Source organism: Pogona vitticeps, chromosome 3 (assembly GCF_051106095.1).
Source record: "Pogona vitticeps strain Pit_001003342236 chromosome 3, PviZW2.1, whole genome shotgun sequence".
NCBI lineage: Eukaryota > Metazoa > Chordata > Lepidosauria > Squamata > Agamidae > Pogona > Pogona vitticeps.
In genome coordinates this window covers 28,223,946-28,245,843 of record NC_135785.1, presented here as the reverse complement: position 1 = coordinate 28,245,843, position 21,898 = coordinate 28,223,946, and the positions used below count along the sequence as shown (strand labels likewise).

General features: G+C 39.2%; 1 protein-coding gene across 1 annotated transcript; it reads right to left on the bottom strand.

Moving 5' to 3' along the window:
• Window positions 1-346: 346 nt before the first annotated feature.
• On the bottom strand, window positions 347-15,900 carry CLRN1 (clarin 1). Its single transcript, XM_020781834.3, has 3 exons — window positions 15,472-15,900; window positions 6,902-7,081; window positions 347-1,873 (listed from the first exon to the last, which is right to left on the bottom strand). Exons 1-3 carry the CDS (start codon window positions 15,722-15,724, stop codon window positions 1,608-1,610), a joined length of 699 nt encoding a protein of 232 aa, XP_020637493.1. The 5' UTR covers window positions 15,725-15,900; the 3' UTR covers window positions 347-1,607.
• Between the last annotated feature and the right edge of the window lie 5,998 nt (window positions 15,901-21,898).

Below are 21,898 nucleotides of genomic sequence, written 5' to 3'. Positions count from 1 at the left end.
GAAAGCTGGCATTTGTTACAATATCTTAGTGTGATCCCCACACGTAGTATTTTTCTTACATGGGTAGAGTAGGAAGAAAGGAGTGCACAATAAAGTATGACAACCTGATTATGATCATGTCTGAGTTTTGCATACATCCAAAAATCGACAACCCTGTTAAGTGCACTGGAAAAGAAGGAGGGAAACAATGGGTGAAGTGTCAGGGACACAATGGGCAGGGATAATTCTCACTCAGCTGTACTCAAGTGTAACAATAAGACACTGACTAAGTTATTGAGACATTCCTACACAGATATTTTCTTTCTTTTTCATTTTGTGCATGCTTCTTACCAACAGTCAGTTGAAATGCTCTAGTAGGAGAGACATAATTTATTTAATGTTTGCAACTTCAGTTTGCAGATCAGGAGAACCAGACCTCTGCTTCTAAAAACCAAAACACATGAAAACTAGAAGTAACACAAAACAGATACATATATGTTGTAATATTACCTTAGGTTTACTACATTTGGGCTCAGTTCTTGCAATATTTGACCCTAAGTGCATCCAACAACAAGCAGCATCTTTGGTGGTATCCATTGTACAGGCATTTGCATTGAACTGATTATATAAAAATATATATTTTTGCATCTGGTGTTTTTGTTTTGTAAATGTAATGAATTTAAGAGAAGAGGTTTTTCTAGCAGCTCAGGCCTCGTTCCTTCCACTAATAGAGTTAAAATACCAGAGGCCTATTTAATTAAATTAAACTATTTAATTTTAAATGAGAGCCTTTTCGTAAAGGAACCCTTGTTTCAATGTTCTAAGGGAGATGTTGACTTGCTGTTGTAGCCTTACAGAGATATTTCTGTTGGAGAGGGTGAGTTTTTATTGCTGCCTTGGTGCACATATTTGTAAAGTAACAATTCCAACTCATCAGCCTCTTTCCGCTTGAAGGTCCATGGTGTCCCATTGCCAAATCAGATACCTATGTTTTAATTTCCCTTTTTAAACTGAACATTTTAATTGGCTATTTTACTATGCTAATTTAGCAATATTAAGTTCTCTTGGTGCTCTAGCTCTTTAAGACAATAAAATAGTTCGGATATACTGTTGAATTATGCTCTGTCAAGATGTCTGAAGATACAATAGTTTGTGAGTAGCCACCAAGTCAGAATCTAATTACCATGGTTTCATCCTGGGTTCCAAATCACAGTTTGGACAACTTAGTATAGGTTACATCTACATAGACTGATCAGGGTTTGGGCTTAGGTGCTGCTTTTGGAAGCTGTTGTTTGGAAGGGTACCCAAGGATTTTAAACAGGTGGGTAGGGGGAAATCACACAATCTATGGTATGCATCAATGTCTGGACACAAAATTTGGTTTAGAGTCTACACAACACTTAATGCAAATAATGGTTTACAAATATGCCTCAACAGCTCTGTATGATCCTAATGATAAGTCATCATCTATTGTGGGTGATATAACCCTTAACACATGTTATCTGGTCTTTAAAAGCTCCAGGATTATGTTGTGTATTAAAAATTTGCCCTTTATGCCCATATACATGTATTGGTTTCAGGGAAGGGCAAAGATGAAGCTTTGCCACAGAACATGATTCAAAATATGTCTAGTACATTAAATCCACCGCTCCATTTGCTGTCTCCGAATCTTTCGACTTTGAAAAAGGGAATGCAAATCCAGCAAGGCGTATTAGCAGAATGTTCAGAAAGTGTACTAATGAGCACACCAGGATGATCCAGAATGAATTTGCAAATTGCTCACTGTGAGTTTTAAAAATAAAACCTCCTTCTTTATAATTAGCTATTTTCTCAGAGAGGTGATGGATTTTCACTTCTGATGAAAAGAGTATCATGATAAGACAACCACAGGAAACTGGAGAAAAAAGAGAAAGGAAGAAAATGTAAAATTATTGTTTTGTCATTGTCTAACAAAGTATTATAATCAATATGGAAGGAAGAGGCTATGACTCTATTTTTTGTTGCAACCCAGCATTTACAAACCAACCCAGCTTCCTATACTCTTCCCTTGTGAGCTGAAAACCAGTCCAGTCCAAACTTAGAACTGGGATGTCTACCTGTGCCATACAATAAGGCACCATTATTATCCTCATTGTGTTAAAGCAGCATGAGGCTTGCCAGCTAAAGAGCTTGTGGCTGAGATCAAAACTTGAAATTAACTAGTCTAAAACCAGTTACTTTTAAAATAGTTGCTTCCACCAGTAATAAATATTAGACAGAATCCTATTAATTATGCTTGCCAGCACAACTGTATTAACATAAACCTCAACTGTGAATTGATCTAGGTTAAAAAGTCACCCCAGGTATTTTCTGTGGCACGCCTTGTCATATAACTACAAATACCTATAATGACTTCTTGACTTCCAGCAATTAGCAGCTTACATTTATTCCAATGGAGATATGACTTTAGTTTTTTTTTAAGTTTAATTCCAGCCATTACTGTACATTAAAGTTGCATCCTATTCAGGGTGCGGTTGGAGAAGATAAATAAACTAGGGTACAGGACCTTTCTGAAGCTTCTGCACCCTAATTTATTTATCTTCTCCAACCGCATATAACTGCATATTTTAAAAACCACATATTTTATCCAACCGCATATTTCAAAAATTCTGTTATAAGGTCAGCTAATTTGGAGGATTTGGAATTATATTAGCAACTAACTCATTTTTGAAGTAATTTTGCAACTTCTGGCTGAGATGTAACATGAATCAAGGACTTATTACTTCAAAGCCTACATGCTGATCATAGTATACTTCCAAATTGCAGATCCCTTGGTAAATACCCATAAATGATTTACCTTTTCAACTGGCAGGAAAGTGTGGTGCTTTGAAGTAATAAATAATGGCCCATATTCAAGGAATAAATTTTGTTTAGAAATATGAACGAAATTCTGAAAATCCTCTTGGTTTCCAGTACTTAACCATAGTACTAAAAGATAGTACTTAACATTTGTCTTTATAGTTACAGCCAAGCTTCTTCAGCCAGCTAGAGTTTCACTGCTGTTTTAATTTCCCACACAATGCCTTTGATATAGCATCATCATTGTGACACTTGGGACATTTAAATTAGCAACTACTATAGTTTGAGCCATCTTTCAGTTCCCAGACTGCTGCCATTTCTCCTTGGTGAGCACTGCCACCTGGTAAACTTACCTGAAGTAGAATTGGGTGAGCATTTAATTTCAACCCCCTTTTTATAAGAATTTATCTAAATTCTTAGAGCTTGGAATAATTACCATAATAGCATGCTGAAACCATCTTGCTGAACAATGTTAAGCTGATATGGGGGTTCCACTGGTGGATGCTTTGGCATGTCATTACAGTCATTCTTCTTAAAAGTAGACTTTTCAAGTTCTTTAGGAAATGGAATTAGCTTGAGATTTAGCGAAACAGAATGTGGGAAAAACTAAAACTGACCAGTTTGTCCATACAGGCTCAGTAGTCTGTGTGCTTAACATTAAAAGCCTCTTTTTTTCAATCACTGACCATTCAAACATGTTAATACCGATGAACTAAAGTTGAGAACTCTTTTTTTCCCCTAAGAGGCTTTTCAACTTCAACAGCTCAGGGAAAGGCAGGTACAACATGACAATCTCTGTAGTGGACAAGCTGTACTTCTGGAATATGGCTGATACAAATAGAGAATTTTGTTTCAATCTATTGTTGACAAATTTAACAAAATTTGCAGATTTCTTTGTATTTGAAATGGATAGAACTTGAGGTGAACATTTGTGAATGAAAGAGAAAGTGAAATTGACAGATTTCCCCACTCCTAATGACATGCCACTGACAGAGAAGGGAAGTCAGTAAAACGGATACTGCAGATGCTTCCCTCAACCCAAGATCCTGCTCTGACACAGAATATAGCTACACTCTACAGTTATAGACACATTAACTGTCATGGATCCATCCTATGGAAACCTGATATGTGTAGCTTAGTGAAATACTTAGAATTCTCTAAAATAATTTTCTACTAGTGAAATCCCTCTTTGGACTACAGTCCCAGAGCAAGGAATTCTAGAAGAATATTCTGAGTGTTGCAACAAAAAACAAATACCAGGATCCATACAATAGACCGACGGCAATTAAAATAGCACTGAAGATATGTTCACAATAGAAGTATCCATATTGGTTCTGGTAGAGGGGTGCACTGAGTTTTACTTTAGGTAAATTCAGTTTATTGTGAAGATTACGTCAAAAAAGATACTGTTTATTTGTTAATTGTTGATTGTTTTTTAAATTCTGTTTTATACGTTCTGTATTGTTTTGTAATTAAAAAGGAAGATAGATCCATGGCAAATAAAATAACGCTAAAAAGATACTCTGTTATTTCCCACTCTCCTTAGGTTGGCCACAGAGGACACTGATGTCCATAAAAGTGCACATCCTCTACAGACACAACTATAATAATTTAAATGGAAAGAATACAGGAGGTGACCTGCATATGTTGCCAAGTCCGGGTGCTAGCTGTGGCTGGGAAACTTCAAGATAGAGAGGTTACTTACCTGTAACTCTGGTTCTTTGAGTGGTCATCTGTGAATTCACACTAATGGGTTCATCTGTGCCTGTGCAGAGGTTTCCAGAATCTTCTAGAGCTTAATATTTGTTCACCAGGAGTGAATGGTGGTATGCTCCCATAGCTGCAAGGTAGTTTGTGGCATGCAATGTGAAGGACGCTTAAGGAATAAACCTAACAATCAATAATGTTGAGTTTCTTGCCTTCCTTATTATTTGGTGTGGTGTTAGACTGGTTCTTCGCCCTATTTTGAATTGCATCGACTATGACCGAGTTTGGAGGTGAATGCTTGGAGAGAAAAACTGTATTGTCACCATAAGTCTTATATAAATTTTTGACTCTTCTTGAGATTTGTGGCACAGAAGATGATTTAGCCCAAGATTGTTTGATCAATTTAAGTAAGGATGGAATGAACCCCATACGGAGTGGAGGGGTTTGGTCCTCGTTAATGTCCTTGTAAACTTTGTCAGATTCGGACTGTACTGGCTGTTGTACATCCAGATCCATTTCTTTAGCAATATGCAGAACTAGTTAAGAATATGATGTGAAGTTTTCTGATGGGGGAGGGTTCACGTCCGCAACATCAGAGTCAGGCATTGGTAGATTTGGAGGCGATTCCAGGGTACCATTGACTCAGAAGTGTCAGAATCTAGTGATGGTGATGACGAAGGTTCATATGGAGAGGGCAGGTCATCCATTAAGTCGACCAGTGTCATGGTTTGTTTGGTTTAATCTTGTTTCATAACTAGATCGCGAGTGGCAGACTTACGTGGTTTAACTTGCTTAGACTGATAAGTTTGACTAATTTCTTGGGGTGTTGGTGAAGGACCCGTATAGGTAGTGGTGACTTGAACTGATGAAGCACAAACCTGTGGATGCATGGTGGGTTCAATAAGTGGTATCGAGAGCTTGGATGATGGTCGGGCCCATTTTGGTATCAGTGTCTGGGACAGGGGATGCTCCTGAAGCGGAATAGAAGAGGCCGCTTTATCCTTTTGGTGTTTGGAGGATCAGGCGTCAGAGGACGATTTCTTAGGCTTGGACTGTTGCTCCAGTACCAGAGGAGACTTTGTTATAGGTGTGGACTTCAGTGTTGAACCACCAGTCTTAGACTTGGTAGTGATCTTAGTCGTAGATTTCAATTTTGCCAAAGAAGCAACAGAGGCTCCCGGGAAAGCCGATTGAACCTGGGAAGGTGGTGCAGGTTCCATGGTTGGTATGGGATGAAGGGAATGTTCCCACAAAAAACAACACAGGCATCGCTGCCTTAATTAAAGAACCTGTTTCGTAAATTTTTTACAAAAAGGGCAAGAAGCTGGTTGGTGTGCTTCACCCAGGCAGAAGAGGCAGGAGTCGTAGCCTTCAGTGAATGGGATTTTATTGGGGCAGAGTAGGCCATAAACTAAGGAAAAACATAAAAGGCGAAATAGGGGGGGGGAAACGGGGTGGTAGAAGGAAAGAATAACAACAAAGTCTCTCACAAGAAGAAGATCTCTCACAGGAATTCATTTTTGAAATGCAGAAAAGCCAAAAGGGTGAATGCAGCTTTTCTGAGAGAAGGAACCTCAGCAGCGGCAAAAAGGAACTGAGGCACTTGCCAAGACGGGTGGACCACGTGTACTAGGGTGGCGGTTCTGGTGAACGAATATTAAGCTTTAGCAGATTCCGGGAACCTCTGCGCAGGTGCAGATGAACCCATTAGTGTGCATTCACAGAGACCACGAAGAAGAACCTTGGTCTTCCTCCCCATTTATGGTTCTTAGCTTTAAATCAGATTTGGGCTGGAGAGGCCTTTACATAGAGCATACCTACAGAAAGAGCATCACCCAGAATGTGTGTGTGTGTGCACTTTAGGGCTTTATACAAGTTAAAATAACAAATCAATAATTTTTTTCTTTGGCAGCCCTTCAGAGGGAGGAAATGTCCTTTGTAAAAGAGGACATGTGTCTATCCTAAAACTCTTTCTCTCACATCTGTAACTGAAAATGACCAATAAATATCCTCACAGCCTTTATCAGAGGCCAGTCTGACTTTATTTGCAACAGAAAGCATGTATTGTGAAACTCTGATACTTCTTGCAAAACCAGAACTAGATGTTCTCCATCCTGTCATTGTCACTGGTTGGGGGCAGTTTTTCTGTACATACTGCTACTTGCCACATCCGGCAACATCCTCTAATCTGGCACTTTCTATGGTGTTTGATTCCCATTGTTCCAAGGCAACATGGCTATGGTGATTAGGGAAGGCTGGAGTTCCATTTTGAAACAACCAGCAGGGAAGGATCCGTTTGGATGGAACCTCTGGAGCTCCTTTGAAAACTACAGTCCTTGAGAATTTGGCAGCTGCAAAGAAACAGTAAAAGGCTTACATGAGATGAAGCTCCACAGGTACAGCCCCAGAGGCCCATGCAACGTTTCATATGGCTTGCCGAAGGCGTTGTACATGAAGAACCCTGCTCCGATTAGTGCAAATACTAACAACACCAAGCAGAAGACGATGACGCTAACATGGATACTTGCAGGGATAATTTTGAACAAATCCGGGAAAACTAAAAAGAGAAAGATTAAAGAATTACAGCAAACATTTGGCAATGCTGTTACATTTGAAAAGGTGGGGAGAGGTTTCTTGCAACTTAGCAGTAATTGAGGACAGAAAGAAAACAGTAAGAAAGGGAATACACAAGAATAGAACTATATGGAAATAGTAATGGTATAATATCGAATGCTGCATTCCTATGCATATCTGTTTTCTGAAAAGTAGTGCCTACTCAAATCAGACATCTGGAGTGTCACCATGATAGAGGCAGATCCTTCTGAGCAATGACCCTTTGGTTTTCAAATCGGAAGCTTTCTTGGACTTACCTTGCTGGGTAGTGACTTTGACTACCTACTGAAGTATGGGTCTTAAGAGATACCTCTAAATGCCAAGGCAGGAAAAACAGAGCCTAGTACATTAATTCTAACATAATTAGTCAAAGTTTATATGAGGCTTTTGTCCACACTCTCTCTTACACACTCAATCCTATTAGTAACCTGCTTAGTAGACTACCTAAGAGGGATAGGAAAGAGAAAAAGAAATATCTAGAATGTAAATCCTAGCTGGCAGCTATGATGCAAGTATTCCACTTTACATTGCATCATCATAAAATGGATGGCATAGCAGCTAAAAGAGGATATAAAGTTATTATGTGGTGATGCCAAACATAGCACTTCGGTGGTGGGAATGTTCAGAGGAGTTCTGGAGGATTCAGTTGTCCCTCATGTTCTGCTTCGATGGACAGCAACTGAGTCTTTCCAATTACCATTTTGGCTGATACTGCCTGCTAACTATGGTTAAAACATTTTAAACTCCAGAAATGCCAGATGGAACATGAACAGACTGCGAGTGTATTGCTCTGCCCCAAAGGTAACCAGTGGTTTCACCACTAGGAAATACTCAGAATTGCACAAATACTTCTGATTCAGTATCTTTTTATGCATCTAAAAAGATGCATAAAAGGACACTGCACATCCCTGCTCATTCTTTGTCTAGCATAAGCACAGAACTGGCTCTCCGGAGTCATCTGATATTCTTCTGATCAGAGTGAGGGCATGGAGAAGAATGGAAAAGCATTTTGATTTTTGAATTATCAACTATACACAGGGTGAATTTTGCAAGGATTTATTATTTGGTGGTATAAATCATCAAAAAAAAATTACAATGTGTTATGATTTAGGCTTGCCATCAAAGGGTAGTTTTTAAATACCTCTGCATGGTTTAGTGACAGTCAATATTTTAGAACCAATTATAGAATGCCATGTAACTGCTCCCAGTCCACAGGGGTATGATTAAACTGGTGCTAATAACCCCATAGAAATGCCTGGCTGCAGTTAGAACATGCTGAGAAAAAGCTTTGTAGACACTTCAAATAAATTTATCTACCATGTAAAATGTAAATTACCAGCAAGTGGGTTCATAGTCTATAAGGCAAGTCAGCAAGGTTGACATCCGAGATTTAGACAGCATTGCCTTGGTCTAGCCACTATCACTTTCCGTTTTTACTGCGATATGACCTTTTTTGCTCATCTTGCTCAGCTGTGCAACGAGCCAGTAGTAAATATTAAGCGTACACAACTTAAACTGAATTATATAGAGAACTATTATTCGAAAATAGACTGGCAGATTTGTAGTTCTAGAACAAATTTCGAGAAACTTGTCAACAAGACTGCAAATTGGAAGAAAGTTAATTTCTCATGTTTCTCAGTCATCCTTGTAAATGGTGTTCAATATTTTCTTTCTAAAAAATATACACAGATATTATGATGAGCATATTCCCACCTTGTTCTCACTCACACAGAATTTTTCACCTACCCATACCTTTGTCTACCTAAAAGCAAGAGAGTACAGTTGACATGAGTGAACATCCGCTCAGATGAACAGTATATGATATAAAAGCTTATGAATATTATTTGAGGGCTAATGTTTTGCACACACTTACCTGGGAGTGAGACCTGTTGAACTCCACCCTTCAGTTTGGCAGTGGAGATGCCCATCTCAGGCATCACATGTTTGGAGATAGGCAGTAGTATACACATCTGTGTATACTGTTTCCTTCCCCTTCTCCCCTTTGATGAGGCGAAGGATACCTTCTCATCATTACTGTGGAAATAAGATCCAGCTTTCCAGACTGCATGGCTTTTTCTGTGTGGAATAGAAGGGCCACTTTGACTTTGACCCCAGGGAACAAAATGTCTTAGGCCAGTGCTGGGACTTAGTTTAGAATACACACACATAAGCCACTGATATTGGAATACGGGGAGGGTTAAGGAAAAGTTTCTCTATTTTCTAAGTTTGTGTTAACAACTGCAAAGGCAGTTCTGAAAGAGTGTTGGCAACACCTATCAAAATACAGTTAAGGAATGTCTCTATAAGGTTTGTAGTAGTTGCAAGGGGATCTCACCAATCTGCAGAGCTCATGGGTCGTCCCACTAACTAGGAAAAACAGACCAAAGTCATGTCTAGATTATATAGATAGCACACAATTCTAAGCAGTGCTTCCTAAGTGGCAAAAGCATATGCTGTTTGTCATAGCACATGCTTTCCAAAAACTCCATAATCTGTATTCTAGTGAGCATTGTTTTGTGATTGGTTCTTGGAAAATAAACACAGGCTTAATTTGCAAGTCTGATTTTTCAGGCACTTATCTTTGAAGAAATCGAGTCATGGGTGCAGGGTGGAATACGGTAAATGCACTTTTTCTTTACTATCTGGTTTGACCCTAGCAACATTTATTTGGTAATATGTCCCCTTGAACCGAGTGGGAAAAGCTTCATAGTAGACATGGGATTCATTGCCAGACTTCAGTCATGTACATGATTATTTGGAATCAAGCTTAGATTTGAGTAGATGAACATAGAATATCTCTGCCACATTGCAATCCTGAACTACTGTAATTAACTAGGAAGTAAGCTTCATTGAGCAAAAGAATATTCACTTTGGAGTTAATATTTTATTTATTTATTTATTTATTTAATTTATATGCCGCCCACACTACCCAAAGGTTTCTGGGCGGCTTACAGCATTTAAAATACAATAAAGTTATGTAGCAATTAAAATACAATTAAAATATATATAAAATTGCCATCGGACCCACAGCTAATCTTATTTCAGTTAAAAGCCTTCTGGAACAGGAAGGTTTTGACCTGGCGCCGAAATGTCATCAGTGTCGGCGCCAGACGAATCTCAGTCGGGAGGGCATTCCATAGTCTGGGGGCAGCTGCCGAATAGGCCCTTTGTCTACAAGCCGTCCCTCTTACCTCCTTGAGGGACGGCTCTTTCAAAAGGGCCCCCTGGCTAGATCTTAACTGCCGGGTAGGCTCATATGGAAGGAGGCGGATTATTCTTGTGTGTTATAAAAATATGCATAATTTATGCAGATTGCAAATCTAGCTTTCCCTGGAATGGCATTTGATTTTTTTAAATTGTAGACTTGGCTCTCTAGCAGTGGTAAATAGTCTTTGTCCTGTTTATACACACATACCTACCTATGTACTGGCCGGGCACTTTCCCTCAAAGCTACATTCAGAACTTTTACATTATATTAATGTTTTATAGGTGACCCATCAGGAAAAATCCGGCAGCAATGTTCCTGAAGGAGCAAAAGCAAACTTTCATTATAACAAATGGAATATGTGTACCACTGGCCTTTAGAAAATGAACTGCTGACCCAGAAACTGACAAGAGCTAGGGTAATGAAGCAGAAGGCTTTCCAAAGCTTGAGTGAGTTTTACAGGCAGAGCAAATTCATTTTACAGTTAAAAGAGAGATAGTGGCTAGTGGGGAGAACTTTTAACTGAAGCAAAGATAGAATTAAAATATGGATGATGATTTAGTCTTTTCTTCTTGACCGGGTCCTACTGTTTCTCAATGCAACAAATTGTAAATACATCTTCTGTGTGAAAAGAGCACAATTTTTAGTAAACTGGAGGTGGGGGTGAAGGCAGAAGGAGAGTTTGTGAACGTGGCATGAAAAGTTGTGAACAACAACCAATGTTTCCTGACAATTATGTAGATTTTGTTGGAGGCAGCTCCTTCTAAATTTGCTTTGTTAAAAATATAAAATTAAGAAATTCAGTTTCAGGGTATCTTCACCCTGTTTAAACAAACAAACAAACATAAAAGATACAGTATATCATAGAAGTGAGTATACCCCCTCACATTTCATAAATATTTTATTATATCTTTTCATGTGACAACACTGAAGAAATGATACTTGGCTACAATGTAAAGCAATGAGTATATAGCTTGTATAACAGTGTAAGTATACTGTCCCCTCAAAATAACATAACACACAGCCATTAATGTCTAAACCACTGGCAACAAAAGTGAGTTGTCTGCAATCGATTACCCACTCTTGGCAGGAGGCGGGATGACAAGCCTCTTTGTCAGGTCACAGAGTGGCTAATCCATGGTGGAGAACGGCGCGATAGGAAGCCTTTGTGGAGCCGGCGGCAGCAGCGAAATCATGAATGGACTCTCGTTATTTCCACCTGTGCAGGGATATTCATATTCATATACAAATACGAATACCTCCATCTCTAACAGTGAATATACAGCTTGCATAACAGTGTAAATGTGCTGTCCCCTCAAAATAATGCAACACACAGCCATTAATGTCTAAACTGCTGGCAACAAAAGTGAGTACACCCCTGAGTGACAATGTCCAAATTGGGCACAAACTGTTTAGGTCTGGAGACATACTTGGCCAGTCCATCACCTTTATCCTCAGCTTCTTTAGCAAGGCAGTGGTCGTTTTGGAGGTGTGTTTAGGGTCATTATTATGTTGGAATACTGCCCTGCGGCCAAGTCTCCAAAGGGAGGGGATCATGCTCTGCTTCAGTATGTAACAGTATGTGTTGGCATTCATGGTTCCCTCAATGAACTGTAGCTCCCCAGTGCCAGCAGCACTCATGCAGCCACAGGTCATTACACTCCCACCACTATGCTTGACTGTAGGCACAACACAATTGTCTTTGTACGCCTCACCTGGTTGCCGCCACACACGCTTGACACCATCTGAACCAAATAAGTTTATCTTGGACTCATCGGACCACAGGACATGGTTGCAGAAATCCATGTCCTTAGTCTGCTTTTCTGCAGCAAACCGTATGCAGGTTTTCTTGTGCATCATCTTTAGAAGAGAATTCCTTCTGGGGCGACAGCCCTGGAGACCAATTTGATGATGTGTGCGGCGCATCGTCTGAATGACAAGCTGACCCCCCTCCCCTTCAACCTCACCAGCAATGCAGGCAGCGCTCCTATGTCTATTTCCCAAAGCCAACCTCTGGATATCACGCTGAGCACGGGCACTGAACTTCTTTAGTCGACCATGTCGAGGCCTGTTCTGAGTGGAACGTGTCCTGTTAAAACGCTTTATGGTCCTGGCCACCGTGCTGCAGGTCAGTTTCAGGGTTTTGGCAATCTTCATATAACCTAGGCCATTTTTATGTAGAGCAACAATTTGTTTTTTCAGATTCTCAGATTGTTCATTACCATGAGATGCCATGTGGAACTTCCGGTGACCAGTCTGTGAAAGTGAGAGTGATTACACCTGCTCCCCTTTCACACCTGTCTCATGACACCAGGGAGGGAAAACGTCTACTTGGGCCCAATTTGGACATTGTCACTTAGAGGTGTACTCACTTTTGTTGCCAGCAGTTTAGACATTAATGGCTCCGTGTTGTGTTATTTTGAGGGGACAGCACATTTATTTATTTATTTATTTATTTATTTATTTATTTATTTATTTATTTATTTATTTATTTATTTATTTATTTATTTATTTATTTATTTATTTATTTATATCCCGCCTATCTAGTCGATTAAGACCACTCTAGGCGGCTTACAACAATAATATGACAATGTAAATAAAAACAGTTTTAAATAAGGGGAGAACTTTAGACAAATGGGACAGACACTAGAAAAGGTAAGAAAGGGAAAGTCAGGGATTGGCTGAGGGGAAGGCCTGTTGAAACTGTTATACAAGCTGTATACTCACTGCTTTACATTGTAGCCAAGTGTCATTTCTTCAGTGTTGTCACATGAAAAGATATACTAAAATATTTATGAAATATCAGGGGGTGTACTCACTTCTGTGATATACTGTAACTATCCGCTGAGTAAATGCAACTACTTTTTCATATTCCTGCATTGAAAAGGGAGTCAGGCTTGATGGCCTTATAGGCCTCTTCCAGCTTTGTTATTCAATTATTCTTGTCTCAAACCAGAATTTGGAAAAGTTACTTTTTTAGACAAGCCACAGGCTGAAATTCTATTTTATAGGATTTCAGATATGAATCGTTTTCTTGGGACATCAGCTGTTTCTGCAATCCTGTTTTAATTTTTCAAAAAAGAAATCATGGTTGAATCCAGCAGTTAAGTCACGTGTTACTGTATACCCATTGAATCAATGGCATCTTTGTTGGAAATGACTCACCAAATCACCATTGAGTAAATGGGCATACTCAAATTGTGGCTTACTACTGGATTTCAGCCATTATCACTTTTGCTTTTTAAAAAGGCAAAAAAGTGAAGGTTTGAGAATGGTGGATGGGCAGAAAGAAGGAGATGTAGGTGGGGCGAAGGCTGAAAAGATATTATTTGCTCCTGCCTTCTTTTTGAAAGAAAAATGTTATCATTTATCACCATAGCACAACAGTGGAAACTAAAACTCCTTTTTTTAAAAAATGGAAATAATTGCAATGAAAACCTGAAGATTTGAGAACAGGAAAGGAGAAGTAAATGAAGAAAATATATATGTACACTGGTCCTATGTTCTGCTTTTTTAAAAAATTTTTTTTAATATTTTTACTTTTGTACCATGGGATAGATGTGAAAATGAAAGATTAAAAAACCCAGAAAGCATTTGAATGACAATAGTTGGCAAGTAAACCAAGAGGGAAGGGGAGAGAAAGTGAAAAAGGTGAGGGCAAGCCTAGAGAAGATGCCAGCTGTTCCTACACCTGTTTTTTTTTAAAAAGGCATTATCCCCTTTGCATCCTAGCACAAAAGTGAAAATAAAAAATGAAAATGAAAAATAAAATTGCAAAGCCTTGTGCTGAAAATGTGAAGAGTTGAGAATGGTGGACAGCTAGAGGAGGGAAGCGAAGTAAAATACAAGATGGCAAGAGGGTTGAGAAGATAAGCAAAAGAGTACAGCTGTCTATGTGGCAAGTGAATCATCAAGGAGCAATTCTGGATCTGTCTGGACAGGCAGTACTGGGATAACCCAGTGTATCCCAGTATATGCAGCAACATATACCTTTCCCATTTATGGACACCAGTACCAGGAGAATATTTTCAAATCTGCCACAGACACCTGTATGACCCATAAAAACTCTAGAGAGACAGACAACAACACCACAATGTGGATGAGTACTAACATACAGTGAAAGCAAGGGGAAAGAATACCGAGAACTTTTTGTACAGTCTTACAAACTTCTGATGCCTCCTTTAGACTTTCATTAAATGAAGCAATTCTCAATGATAATGTAAATTAACTTGGTCTGCTAACTCTGCAAAAAATAGGATTCTGTCAATCATTTTCATATACAGTATACAGGAAATGCAACAGAAAGGGCTCTCAAAAATGAAGCCTTTTCCCTCTGAGAATTGCTTCTGAAATGCTTCTGGTTAAGCAGACTGCTATGCAGATAACTAGGATTTTATTTTAATATGGTGCTCTGCAGGTCAAGTGTGTGGCTGACTATTTTAAAAACATTTTCACCTGAAAGATAAACAGATAAATGTCAAAACTATCATTCCATGCAACTCTACCTGCCAGTCAGAGCCAGTGGTGATTAGCAGCACAGTGAAACTTGTGCCTTCTCAATTAAGTTGCATTTTATGTATCCACATGTAGAAGGAAGCCCACTGGAACACAATTGGACTTATGAATATATTTTAATAAGACACTGTTGTGATATTTATATATTCTGCTGTAATCCTATGCATATCAAGGAATACGTTCCATTGAGCTCAGTGGGTTTACCTTTAAGTCGCTAGGAAAAGAATTGTGCTGTCAGTTTTTGCATGCTCTGCCTCTCACTGGTTCCCCCTTCCTCTCTCTCCTCACACTTTGGAAAGACTGAAAGAGAAGGCAAAGCTATGCTTTGAAAAAGCTGTTAAAATGTGCAAACTCAATGCCCTGGGACTTACTTTCAAACAAGTATGAATAGGATCAAGCTGCAGCATCCATTCCTTCAACTAATAAGGTATATTAGTAAGACTAACAGAAATGTTGACACAGAATGTACACGGGTGTATATTATTGCATTACAATTTCATATTTCCCATTTATGAATCTTTCAGAAGAAAGAAGAGAATGCTCATCCAGTTATCTCTCAGACCATGACAGCATGCACGGAAGTATTAAATAATTCAAATGCCTTTGTTACTTACATGAAAACCGAAAAGGTCTCCCTCCAAGCCCGCATTGTCTAACCCTCTCCCCATAGAATAGTCCATACTGGATTTCACCAATAAACTTATCTAGTTCCTGGCCAGTAGCATTGACTAGCAGGGCTCCAGTTTTGCAGAGTATTCTTCCTCGGACCCACAGCTGAGTTCCTACAGCTGCTGCGATGCCCAGTGTACAAGCAAGAGAGAGGACCCCAGCGATGCAGAAAACAACTTTCTTCTGTGGGGCTGGCATAAATAATCCTAGATGCTGCTCCAGCAACTTGAAGATACAGTCTCAAATAAAGCCTTTAGCAATGTGGATTTCACAGCATCACTTCTCTGTGCCACTTGAGAACAAAGGTTTAAGATAACAGATGGAACCCTCAGCTGTAATTTGATGAATGTCTTCCTTCCCACCCCCCACCCCCAGCTCTTTGTCTGATTGGGTGAGCTGAAAATTCCTGAAACAGACTGGGCTCTTGGTTCAAGTCAACAAACGTGCAAAGAAGTTATGACGGTCTTATGTTTAGGAGATATTTGAAAGTTAACACCATGGAATATTTTCTGACCCTTATTATTTGTTCTTATACAGCAGTAAGGAAATGTCCACAGCAAAAAACACAAGAACTTTTTAAAGTGATAGCATGCTTCCTTATATGTCTTTTCCACAAATATCTGGCCCTACGTTTTGTGACTGGCTTATTCAGAGAGGGAAATTGAGCACAGGGCAGATGGAACAAACACTCTCCTCTTACTCATCACCAAGCACATGGATTGGAACAGTAGTTCCCTTCAGATTCCCTCAGTCAGTTTAAGTCAGCGTAAATTCGGATGTTCTGTTTTAACCAGTTGTGAACTGGGCTTTCTGTCTTGCTCCACCTTCTCCCAAAGTATAATTAAAGGTGTCCAACTATTTATCATACCTAGAAATTATAATCAGTAGGATGATAAATCAGGCTTAATTCAAACCTAAACATTAAATATTAAAAACCCAGATAAAAATACCTTAGTTCAATAGACACCATATTAAACTCACCTCAGCAGCTCATTAATTCACATGCCAAAAGCCTGCCCAATGAAGAATGCATTTGCTTGGAGGTGGAAATAGAAATGGAATAAGGACAGAAATAGAGCTAGCCTTCCCTTCCTTGTTGTGGAATTCCAGAGCCTTGGAGCAGCCACTGAGAAGGCCCTTGCCTACGTGTGTCAGAAGATTTTAAACCCTGGGTGGGGTCATATGAGAGAATTTAGTATTCTAGATACAGTAGTTAGGCCCCCAAGTCACGTAGAGCTTTGTATATTAATTATAACCAGAACTTTAAACTGTGCCCAGAAACAAAGCAGTGGCCAATATACTTGTTAAGCAATGGAATTAAATATTCTATTTAACTGGTCTGGTAGTTGCCTAAATTATTTTGCATAAATAAAAAAAACCTACCTAGGTTTTTGTTCCCAGGTCTTCCACAGGCAGCAGTGTCAAAAGGCCCATGAAGGACTGACCGAAGAGCCACATAACCATAGTCAACAAACAAGGATTTATTATTAACAACCACCAGTACAGTGTCAATCTCCTACCTGTTTCTGTGTAGCTCATGTACTGTGGGCTGTCTGTCCCATGTCCTCCATCTACAGTTGTTTTATGACAAGTGTGTGAGTGATTCCTATCACCCTTCCACAACTGTGCCCTGAGCTCATTTTACTCAGAGACAGTGTGTGGTTTGGGAGTCCAACACTTTGAGGCTTCCTTGGTTATGCCCAGTTATCCAGGATCTCTCCACCCTGCTGCCAGAATGGTTAAGCTCTCCTTTTCCTCCTCCTATGCTGCTTATGCTTTGTGTGGGTTACAAGTGGTGGCCCTTCTAGCACAGTGTCTGGCTGGGGTAAAGGTGGTCAGGCTGCAGCTTGAAGGCCAGCCCATCATGGTGATTTTGAGCACAGGGGCCTGTAGCTTTCTCAGGTCTGTGACCCCAAAAGGGTAAAGAATTATTTCAATTATGAAGGGTAAGGTAAAGGTAAAGGTTCCCCTTGACATTTAGTCCAGTCGTCTCCGACTCTAAGGTGTGGTGCTCATCCCCGTCTCCAAGCCGTAGAGCCAGCATTTGTCCCAAGACATTTTCCGTGTTCATGTGGCCAGCACCACTAGACACGGAATGCCATTACCTTACCCCTGTGGTGCTACCTATTTATCTACTCACATTTACATGCTTTTGAACTTCTAGGTTGGCAGGAGCTGGGACAAGTGATGGTAGCTCACTCTGTCGTGTGGACTTGATCTTACCACTGTTGGTCTTCTGACCCTGCAGCACAGAGGCTTCTGCAGTTTAACCCGCAGTGCCACCACATGCCAATGAAGGGTATGTCCATGTATAAAATCTGCCTAAGGCAATGGCTGAAATCCTGTTGCTTAGTGTAGTAAGTTGCAATTAGAGTAAATCCACGGAATCAATTGAACTTACAAGGCGTTGACTCATCAGATTCTGACTGATCTCTGGAGCTGAAAGAAACCTAGGTGGTCATCTATTTCAGCCACATGTAGGATTTGTAAGGCAGAACACAACCACAGCATCCTTGATATTTGGCTGCACATCCTCTTTCATAAACCTGCAGTGAATGAGAGTCTACCACCTCCTAAGCTAGTCAGCTCCATTGGAAGGCTATCACTGTAATGAAGTTTATCCTCATGTTCAGGTGAAATCTGTTTCACTACAATTTGTATTCTCTAGTTTTATTCCTGTCTCTGTGGAGCAATAGCTTTAGAAGAAAACCTCCACGGCCTCTTACATTAGGACCCTTGTATCCACAGGGAATCAGTTCCAAGCCCCCCTACCGCGGATGCTGAAAAATGTGGATTATAGCAATTTGCTACATTTTAATAGCAAACACTACGCATAGCATGATCTCTGGCGTCCTCTAGTGTCCAGGTCTGGTAACCTCAACTTTAGAAATATATTATTTTTAGGATTTTTCCAATTCCATGGATAAGGAGGATCCTATTGTAATAGCTTTATTGTGGTCTAATTTCATAATGATTTTATTTTGGTATTTTAAACTGTAAACTGCCTTGAACACTTTGACTGAGAGACAGTAACTGAAATCTTGTTCACAGAGCTATACTGTGTAAGGCTGCAGTGATTTTTTTTGGAAATAAAAAAAAATCCAATTCCCCCTGAAGCTTCTGAAACACCCATGGGATCCTTTCCATTATGAGGAAGCTGTTGGGGGGCCATGGGTGGGGAAGTATTAATTCTTGAAAATCACCAACACCAGTAAAATCATTCTAAGCAGTGGAATTTCAGAAATTAAAGACTTCCTCCCCCCCCCCCATTCCTGTAGCTTCCAACAGCTTCTTCATGATGAAACAGATCTCATAAGAATCTTGGGACCTTCAAGAATAGAACTGGATTTTTAAAAAAAAAAATCTGAAAAATAGCTGCAATTAACGACATCATCAGCCTTACACAATGTGAGTTACAGAACAGGATTTCATCCAGTTTGCAAATATAATACTGTAATATAAATGTAGTGAATAAATAAGGGAAAGATGAAGACCAAAATATCATTGAAATGCCTAACAATAAGAAAAAATATTTGTTTGTTTGTTTACAAGATTTTTTTTAGCCACGCCATTACCAGTGGTCTCTGAGTGGCGTACAACAATATTAAAACTTTAAAAACATTAAAAACCATTAAAATAGGCAATATTATAATAATATCCTATATTAAAAACAATTATTAAAACATTATTATTAATAAATCCTGCTCATATGGCTAGCTAAAGAATACTATTTAATTAAAATGCGGGCTAAACACAAAGGTCTTTGCCTGGCGCTGAAAAGCCAAAAGTGTTGGAGCCAGGCGGATCTCTATATGGAGGGCATTCCAAAGTTAGGGGGCAACAGCCAAGAAGGCCCTATTTCAGCATGCCATCCCCCTCACCTCTTTCAGGGGTGGCACCTTCAGAAGGGCCTCCTGGCTTGATCTTAGAGGACAGGCAGGCTCGTATGGAAGAAGGTGGTCCTTTAGGGCTTTTAAATATTATCGCAGATCATGAATATATTGATCAGAATCCTATGACTTATACACACTAGCAATGGTCATTGGTGTGGAACTGAAAAAAACAAACAAAAAACAAACAAAAAACCCACAAACAAACAAACAAAAAACCACCACATTCTGTTAGATGAGAAAATGGTACAGTATTTGCCTCTAATGTGGCATGCCATTCGTGTGATTTGTAAAAAAAAAATGCCTGTACTGGTTTCTTAACTAAAAGCAACTTGCAGCAACTGAAATATGATGGATATTCTTCAGCTTGATTCTAGTCATTCTATATGAAGCTGTTTTTTATTTGCTTTGCTACACTCTTACCTGTAGAAAAAGTGAAACATATTTCCAAGCAGTAAGGCATAAGAGGAAATTCAGAGAGAGAGAGAGAAATTCTCCACGGCTTATTTTCTTTCTTGAAATACAAGCTAGTATGGAATTGTCTCTAGAACTCAAAAGTACAGGAACATCAAGCAGTAACTGAACCGAAACTGCAAACTTATTCCCTAGTGATTTAACTTTCTATACTGAGTCTCAGAGTTTGATTTGCATGAAGACTGCATGGTTACTGCTCAGCTGCACTATATGCAAATATCCGTACACTGACTGGCTGAGGGATGTTACTAGATGATCATAGAGATTTATAGCCATGAAGCCGAGTATAGAGCAGAGGGGTGTGCTTCTGCATAATAAGCAAGTCAGTATTACTTTCCTCCTGCTGGCAGCAGGAGGAACACATTAGGGACTCTTCTCAGTATTAACAATAAAATATGTAAATGCCAGAATCCTAGTGACAAGCCTCACTTATAAATTCTGCATATACTTTTTCTTTTTACCCTGCTCCAACAAATTTGAATATCAATATATCAGAGAAAGAAAGGATGGGAGTATGGACCACATATCCATATAAATCAATATCAGTTAAAACAAAAGAAATGGTTTTGAAGGTATCCCATAGATGGTATTGGCACCCTACAAAATTAATGGAGAAATCTCAGATAGGTGCTGGAGAAACTGTGGAAGGAAAGGCACACTAGAATGCATGTGGATCTCTTGCCCCAAAGTGGAAGCGTATTGACGGGAAATAATTAAATGGATAGAAACACTGGTGAATCAAAAAAATAATTAAAAATGAAGCTTTATTATTATTTTCAATATTTAAGGATGGAAATGAAAAATTATTTAATAAAGACCTAATTGCACATCTTATTGGTTCAGTACGAGCTGAAATTGCACAAAACTGGAGAAATGCCCAAGATCTTTCTTTCAGTACAAAAAAATTTGAGAACAGAATCTGGCAAATGGTCTTGATGGAAAAGCTGACAAATCAAAATATATAGAGGGAAATAAAACAGGATAACTTTATGAAAACCTGGTAACCATTATTAACATATGGGATTTGCTCAAGAAAAGAAAAATGTGAAATGGGAAGTAATTTGCATTGCTGGCATGTAATATTTTAAAGGATTAAGTATGCTAAAATATGTACTAGTGGATGTGTACAGAAAAATAATGCTGATAGACTTTGTAAGTAATGTGATAGTATTGTACTACAATTCTAACTTGTATTGTCATACTATGGATGTTAATAAAATATTAGGAAATTAAAACAACAACAACAGCAACAGATCTCTTGCTTCATGTTTTTCCACAAGGTGAAGTGCAATTAGTGGCTAAAAAAGGTAAAGGTAAAGGTTCCCTTGACAATTTTTGTCCAGTCGTGTTCGACTCTAGGGGGCAGTGCTCATCCCCATTTCCAAGCCATAGAGCCAGAGTTTGTCTGAAGACAATCTTCCATGTTCACATGGCCAGTGCGACTTAGACACAGAATGCTGTTACCTTCCCACCGAGGTGGTCCCTATTTATCTATTTGCATTTGCATGCTTTCGAACCACTAGGTTGGCGGGAGCTGGGACAAGCGATGGGCGCTCACTCCGTCGCGTGGATTCAATCTTACGACTGCTTGGTCTTCTGACCCTGCAGCACAGGCTTCTGCGGTTTAGCCCGCAGCACCACCACGTCCCCCGTGGTGGCTATGAGAAGCATAATCTTTTTTTCATTTAAGTGGCTAATGTTTTAGATTTTACACATACATAAGGAAGAAATGTGTTCTTCCTGGGAACAGATTTCTGGTCTGTGTCATTCTTGTATATTTAACTGGCAGGTCAAAGTAAGATTATTTTCTCTTGGGCTGGTTAATTAAGACATTTATTCTGTTGCTGCAAATATTGCAACAAATACACCTGTCAATTTCCTAGCATTGCTTTATTATGTTTCATTCATTCAATTTTTTATTCCAACTTTTTCTCAATAAACATTAAAAGACAAAAATTCAAATAATCATGCTGTTAAAAACATTAGAACAAATCATGTAAAAATTAAT

Coding starts and splice junctions, on each gene's coding strand:
- CLRN1 (XM_020781834.3), bottom strand. CDS start 15,724: ATGCCAGCCCCACAGAAGAAAGTTGTTTTCTGCATCGCTGGGGTCCTC. Junction 7,082..15,471: donor GAGACCTTTTCGGTTTTCAT/GTAAGTAACAAA, acceptor TTCTCTTTTTAG/TTTTCCCGGATTTGTTCAAA. Junction 1,874..6,901: donor CCTGTGGAGCTTCATCTCAT/GTAAGCCTTTTA, acceptor TTTTTTCTCCAG/TTTCCTGTGGTTGTCTTATC.